Source organism: Rhincodon typus, chromosome 14 (genome assembly GCF_021869965.1).
Source record: "Rhincodon typus isolate 14 chromosome 14, sRhiTyp1.1, whole genome shotgun sequence".
In the NCBI taxonomy this organism is placed as follows: Eukaryota; Metazoa; Chordata; class Chondrichthyes; order Orectolobiformes; family Rhincodontidae; genus Rhincodon; species Rhincodon typus.
The window spans coordinates 9,412,318-9,420,184 of NC_063345.1; the positions used below are offsets into that span (position 1 = coordinate 9,412,318).

Consider the following 7,867-nt stretch of genomic DNA (forward strand, 5'->3'; position numbering starts at 1 on the left):
ACTGGCCTGTAGTTTCCTGCTTTCTATCTTCTTCAATTTTTGAGTAGTTAAGTTACACTTAGTGGGACCTTTCTAGAATCTAGGGAGTTTTGCAAAATTAAAACAAATGCAATTAATATCTTAACAGTTACTTCTTTTAAAATTGTGGAATGAAATCCATCATGTTCTGGGGTGTTATAAGCCTTTCATTGTAATAATTGCCTCAGTACCTTTTCACTGGTGCTTATATTTGTTTTAATTATCTTCCTTGCTTTCACGTCTAGATTTGCAAATATTTCTGGGATGCCATTTGCAGCTTCAACTGTAAAGACAATCACAAAATATCTGCGTCTGCTATTTCCTTTTATCATATTACCAATGCTGCAAATTCACTCTCTAAGGGACCATTCCTCACTTTAGATACATTTTTCTTTTTTTAAATACCTGCAGAAATTCTAACTAACTATTTTACATTTCTAGCTAGCTTTCTCTTATTCTCTACTTTCTGTCTCCCAATTTTCAGACATTACTAACTATATATTCTATATTTATATTATATTCTGTCCAATCTTTTGACCTGCCAATAATCTTCACAGAATATTGCTGTTTTCCTTTCAATTTAATACTACCTTTGACTTCCTTAGTCACACATGAGGCTTCCTCATTTAGAATCTTTCTTTCTCACTGGGATATATCTTTGCTGAGTCAGAAGAAATATCTCCTGAAATGTCTGTTACTGCAACTCTATGCCTTAACTTAACTTTCCTGTTCATTTTAGCCAGTTCTATCTCCATTCTCTTGTAATTGACTTTATTTAAGTTTAAAACACTAGTCTTTGACATACGGTTCCCTCCCCCAAACTGAATGTGAAAATCAACCAATCACTGCAACCTAGGATTCCTTTACTAGGATCATTAATTAATCCCATTTCATTACATATCAGCATGTCTTAAATAACCAACTCTACTTGGCTCTAGAATATGCTGCTCTAAGAAATTGTCCCAAAAGCATTCTATCAACTGATCATCCGGGTTACCTTTGCCAATCTAATTCTTATATTATATTTGGATTAAAATCACCCATGATTATCACTTTACCTTTCTCATGAGATTGAATGATAGAGTCATGCAGCACAGAAATAGACCCTTCGGTCCAACTAGTCCATGCCGACCGTAATATCAAACTAAACTAGTGCCACCTGCCTGCGCTTGGCCCATATCCCTCCAAACATTTCTTATTCATGTACTTATCAAATTGCCTTTTAAATCTTTTTCCTCTCACCTTAAAAATATGCCCCATAGTCTTGAGATCCTCCACTCTAGGAAAAACACACCGGCTGTCCACCTTATCTATACCCCTCACAAGGTCATCCCTCAACCTCCAATGCTCCAGTGAAAACAAATCCCAGCCTATCCAGCCTCTCCTTATAACCCAAACCCTCCATTACAGAACTCATCATTTCTTCCTGTATACATCATCATATAATACAGTTCCTTTTAGAGATAAAAGCTTATGTTTACATTGGTACAATGACTTTTTGATATTGTGACACTGATCTGTCTTTGCCATTTTCATTAGGTTCACAATTACAGCCAAAAGCACAAGCCTGTGGAATGGGGATAAGAGAGAAACGGCCAACACCCAATGTGAAGATTGCTCCACTGGTTACTGTACAGCCTCCATGGCTGGCCATTGCCAAGAAGAAAGCAAAGGCATGGAGTGACATGCCTCAGGCTGTCCAGTAGCACTTCAGCTCCAAAACAAAACAACAAGAAGAGATTGCTCTTCATAACATTCCCGAGACCCCAACTGTGATTGTCTTCAACAATGATACTGAGACTGCTGTGGTACACGCCATGGCATTGTGTAGCAATTTGTCCTGAAAAGTGGTGCAATTGTGGAAGTATCTTACGGGCTGCTTGTTAAACTGCATGTCCAATATTCACTTCAACTGACTTCAGTAGAACTAAACATTTGATTGTGTGTACAACAAGTACCAGTTTTGTATCCACTCCCAAACTAAGTTCCACCCTAAGAGTGCATTCCATTGGTGTTCATGTACCACTGTTCAGATGTATGTATTAAACTGCTTTAAATAGGTTAATGTCCGAGTGAAAGGACCCAAAAAATGACACACTCAGCTAATGTCAGTAAAAGTAGAGTCCAAGCTAATAAAGCTGATAGCTCTGTTTGTTCATTTTGATTTCTAAACCGTTCCTTTACTCCCCAAATTATTTTGTACCTGTCTCTCTCAGTGACCACTTACATTGTTGATTTGAATAGCTGGGTATCACCATTGATGTTTCTTGCAATGGCAGACTTAATTCACTTCTGGAATGAACTGTAAGCTCAGCATAAATGCCTGCAGTTCCAAGCCCAACTTACTCCTGGCAACTTCAACTATTTAGAACAAGATTCAATCTATTAACAGATGAGGAAGCTGACTATAGGCTCAGTGGTTTGGATTTATTCATCTGCTCCTGTGACTTGGGTTCAAATCAAGTCCAAATTGACATGAAGAATGTTTCCTCTGTCTCCCATAAAATGCACTTAAACATTGTAAGTTAGCTTGAATTGTTTTGTTTCACGGCATGGGATAAAGTAAGGACTTACTCCTTTACAAAGGATATGGGCATCATTGGAAAGGCCAGCTTTTATTGACCATGAGATGGTGGTAATGAGCTACCGTCTTAAGCTATTGAAGTCTGTACAGTATAGGTACCACCACAGTGCTTTTTTTCCTCTTTGGAGCAGTTTGATACAACTGAGTAGCTTGTTATTCTACTTCAGAGGGCAGTTAAATGTCAACCGTAAACAAAAACAGAAGTGGCTGGAAAAACTCATTAGGTCTGGCAGCATCTGTGAAGAGAAATCAAAGTTAATGTTCCAGGTCTGGTGATCCTACCTCAGAACATCTTCCTGAGTTCTGAGGAAGGGTCACCGCACCCGAAACATTAACTCTGATTTTCTGTTCACAGATGCTGCCAGACCTGCTGAGCTTTTCCAGCAACTTCTGTTTTTGTTTCTGATTTACGGCATCCGCAGTTCTTTCGGTTTTCATTTAAATATCAACCATGTTGCTATAGATATGGAGTTATGCGTAGGGCTTGACAAGGAGGGCAGATTGAAGAACTTTAGTGAACCAGATTGTTTTGTGTTTAGAGTTTCACGGATCATTATTAATGAGATTAACATTTTATTCTAGTTTTATTACTTATTTTCAAATTCCTCAAGCAGCTACTGTGGGATTTAAATTCATATCTCCAAAAGGATGGTCCAAACCTTTCAATTACACAACTTAGTAAAAAACAGCTTTTCCAATATAACTCCAAAAGTCAGACGTTGAGAAAGACATTTGTAGGGAATGAGAGAACAATTACACCATCTTTAAGTATCTGAATTAGGTTTAGGAAGTGTGCAAATTAATGGCATAGAAAGATGCCATTCAACCCATTGTATCAGTGCCATCTGTTTACCAGAACAATTTAAAAATAATTCAAGTGCCTGATACTTTACCAATAGCCTTGTGTCTTTCTCTGCTTCAAACGTTTATCTAGTTTTCCCTTAAAATGACCAATGGTCACTGGTTCAATTATTTCCTGATTCATTCCATGTTCTAACTAGCATTTGGATTAAAACATGATTCCCAACCCTTTATTTACCCATTCTATAACAGTTTAAAACTGATTATCAATGCACTGCTGACACCTCATCCAATAGAAAATCTCTTTCTCTATTCACTATCTCAAAACGCTTTGTAATATTTGGGGAGCCCAGAGGTTCAATGTTTTGAAAGCACATTGAATTTAAACTCAGCAAAGCCACTGACAGGCAGCTTTTAGCAGGGAACTTGACTTAGGCCCTTGATTCACATTCACATTGCCATTTTATAGTTAATGTACATCCAAAATTGTTTCATGCTGAGGCTAAACTCAACAATTAAATGTAGCAAAAAATGGGTCATACACGACTTCGAGGGTGCCCAAGATGTAAAGTGCTTCAGTCCCAGCACCTTCACCCTTTTCCTTGTTAAACATATATCAAAAAGAAACTAAAAATTGATAAACTGTAGGAATTATGACCTTAGACATGTTCTGATAAAGGTGCAACTGAAGTTTGAAGCATTTCCATTTGTCTTGCTGAATGCCTTAAGAGTTGGTAACAAAGGAAATTATGACTATTGCTACATTCTGTACCATGAGCTGCATTAAACTCTGCTGTTTTGAATCTTCTTAATGCAGTCAATCTAACATTTACTTTATTATTATCAGACCTATACAAAGACTCAACAATTCTGTTTTTGCATTGTAAAATTGAGTGTTACATTGTGTTAGAATTGTGACGTTCCTGTCTGTTATTTTAACAATGTCTTTATTTCTTTTGTCTGCTTTCAAGAAGAAGTTTGATATAGTTCCCAGAGCTAAAGAGATCAAAGGATATGGAGAGAAAGCAGGACCGGGGTACTGAGTTGGATGATCAGCCATTTCTCATTGAATGGTGGAGCCAAATTGCTAAACGGCCGACTCCTGAACCAATTTTCTATGTTTCTGTGTATTGGGAATGTATAGGAGTTATCTTTTATGCAGAGGGTCAGGAATATTAAGAGTAGTCATTTGCTCAGGCCTGCTCTGCCTTTCTGTTAGAGCATGGCCATGACCATCTCAACCTATTGACCTGCTTTTGCTCTATGCCCATTGATAATTCTACCCAATAAACATTCATCAGGCTTATCCTTGAGAGTTCCTGTTGGCCCCAGTATCCACAGTTATTTTTGTGGCACTTAGTTGGGATGACAAGGGTTGGTGCTGGATGGGGTAGAACTCCAGATTTTAACTGACCTTTGTGTGCTACAGTCCTTACTGATTTCTTTTCTGAAAAGCCTTTCCCCTTTCCCCTCATTGTAGTGAAGAACGAGGTGTGTTAGAATTTGCATTGTGCTGAAACAGTACTGGAAGCAGAATCCACATTAGCTTTGGAGATGGAAATGAATAATTATTTGGAAAGAAAAGATTTGAAGGCGGGATGAGGAAATGACAGGTCCCAGAAATGAAATGGATAGCTCCGAGCGCTGGCAAAGGCAAAATAGGCCAAGGACTTCACTCAATGTTATTAAGTTCTAAGGTTTGATTAAAGCAAAGGAAATCTGTTTTACTTCTAAGTCACCAAACTGATTTTTTAAAAATCATTCATGGGATATGGATATTCGCAGTAAGGCTAGAATTTATTGTCATTCTTGGTTGGCTTGAGAATGCGTTGGTGAACTACCTTCTTAAACCACTGCAGGCTGTGTCATGAAGATAGTCAACAATAACATTAAGTAGGAAGTTCTAGGATTTTGACCCAGTGACAGTGAAGTAGCCATGTGTATTTCCAAGTCAGGTTGATAAGTAAATTTGGGGGTAACTTGCAGATGGTGTTGTCCCTACTGTCTTTTTGTTTTAGGAGGTAAAGGCCACGGGTTTGGAATTGTTATGAAAAATCTTAGAAATCACAGAATTTCCAACACACGTGTCTTTCCTCGATCCCTGGTCTTCAGGGATCTATCCAAATGCTTTCAGTTAGCTCTGTGGCTCCACCCACAAAATTAAGCAATCAAGCAAGTATACAAGGATCAGTTATCAGACTAACATTAACAAACTCAGACGAATTACCATTAAACACTACACTTCCAAGGAAGTATTGGCAAGTTGGATAGTTCATCTTACAGCTGGTACCCATTGCCACCACTATGTGCCTGGGGTGGAGGAAGTGTACATTTATGCTGCCAATTAGATTGCTTGCATTAACCTGGATTGTGTGGAGATTCTTGAATGGTGTTGGAGCTGTACTTATCCTGGCATCGAAATACATTTCAAAGCACTGTTAGTTTTATAAATGTATAATAATAATAATACAAAAGTTTTACAAATTTACTTATTTTGAGGTTGAACAAGTTAGCCATTATATCCTATAGAACATGGAAGGATGAGATCTTGAATTATGCAAGATCTTGAAGGGAGTAGATGGAGTGAACACCCAGAAGATGCTTCAGCTTGCGAGGGAGACTAAAATAGGGGTCATAGGTAAAAGGTTTCTCTTTTAAGAGAGAGGTGAAGAGAAATTCCTTCCTCTCACAGGATTGTTAAAGTGTAGAATTCTCTTACCTGGAAAGTAATGGAGGTTCGGTCCTTAAACTTATTCAAGGCTGAGTTCAATTTTCTACAGACGAGGGCACCAGGAGTTATGGGGAGTGGGGCAAAGTGAAAAGTAAAGCTGAGACCACAATCTGGTCAGCCATGATCTTATTAAATGACACAGTAGGCTCGAAGGGCCAAGTGGCCTGCTCTTGTTCCTTGCCCCTATAAAATCTGACTGAAAATGGAAGCAATCTGTTTCAACAAGATAGGTCATTGACCTGAAATATGAACTAATTTCTTTTTTGCACAGATGCTGCCTGATCTGCTGAGTCTTTTGAGTATTTTCAGTTTATATTTAGCAAATCCCCACCACTATGTCCACACTAAACTAAAGTGAGATGCTTCTTAACCCTGAGCTGTCTGCCCTCAGTCTTAACAATGTTGTGCTTCCAACAAGTAGCAGAATGTGGGTGGCATGATGGCTCAATGGTTAGCAATGGTGCCTCACAGCATCAGGGACCTATGTTCGATTCTAGCCTTAGGTGATTGTGTCGAGTTTGCACATTCTCCTCATGTCTATGTGGGTTTCCTCTCACAGTCCAAAGATATGCAGGTTAGGGTGGATTGACCATGCTAAATTGCCCCTAGTGTTCAGGGATGTGCAGGCTCAGTGGATTAGCCATGGGCTACAGGTATGGGGTGGGTCTGGATGGGATGCTCTTCTGAGAGTCAATGTGGACTCGATGGGCCAAATGGCCTGCTTCCACACTGTAGGGATTCTATGAACTTGGAGATTTGGGAAATTACCCAGCATTGCTCACACACTTGTTTTCATTTTAATGAGGTGTGCCTCCCCTGATGTCTAAATCATTTAGATTTAGGAGTTCCAAATGACCGACAGCACTTCAAAACTGGTGTTGCTTGCTATCTCTAAGAATGTTTACTGTGCCCATTATTAATGATCAATAATTCAAAGATCAAAGTGAGAGTGGGGAGGGAATGTGTTGTTGCCTTATGAAGTGGGATATAAACATTTCAGCTCATAGACCAATCCCTGCTATTTATTTATTCTTGTACTTATTGTATTATGTTGAAACTCTGTTTTCATTCATATTCAATAAACCCTTTTTCACATATAGGCTCACGGCTTTCCAATTGCTTTCCTGGAAGTGTATTTATTGTTAAGTTGTGATGCGCATGGTTACACACATTCTGTAGGAAAACCAGGTACTCTGCTCTCTCAGTGCACAATCTTAAACTGCAGAATAAACTGATCCCTGAATCCTTGATGCATGTCTGAGGAATTATATTTCGCAGTAGAATGGAAGGTAACCACGTAAATATAACCTGCTACCCAGGCTGAAGGGGTGTTATATTTTGTCTTAGAGACTCTGGGCTAGGAATGAGGATGGGCTTTACCCCACATTACAGAAAGCACATAGGAGAAGAGTGGCCATTTTTCAATTCAAAAGCCTAACATGGCTTGCATTCAACTCTGGATTTCCCAATCAGAGCACCCTGAATTGGATATTCACTTATTCATTGCTAATTGATGCTCTTTCTGAACCTCACAGGAATTTTCTCCTCAATTTCAACATTCCAACTCTTCGATTGCCCCTCCCCATAACATCCGGCCATAATTCACCTGCTCCCTAACCCCTCTCTGATAGATTTGGTACCCATAAACTTGGTTAAAACACACCATCCTAAGGCTGAGATAACAAGGTGTAGAGCTGGATGAACACAGCAGGCCAAGCAGCATCAGAGGAGCA

The 7,867-nt window shown here is 39.0% G+C and overlaps 1 protein-coding gene across 1 annotated transcript in view; it reads left to right on the forward strand.

The window, feature by feature from the left end:
* zgc:66433 (uncharacterized protein LOC321250 homolog) overlaps positions 1 to 7,233 on the forward strand; it is a 173,681-nt gene extending 166,448 nt beyond the window's left edge. Inside the window, exon 12 of the mRNA XM_048605082.1 lies at positions 1,558 to 7,233. Coding sequence (XP_048461039.1) covers positions 1,558 to 1,724 — 167 coding nt within the window. The 3' untranslated portion in view covers positions 1,725 to 7,233. The remainder of the gene's footprint in view (positions 1 to 1,557) is intronic.
* The last annotated feature ends 634 nt before the right edge of the window (positions 7,234 to 7,867 follow it).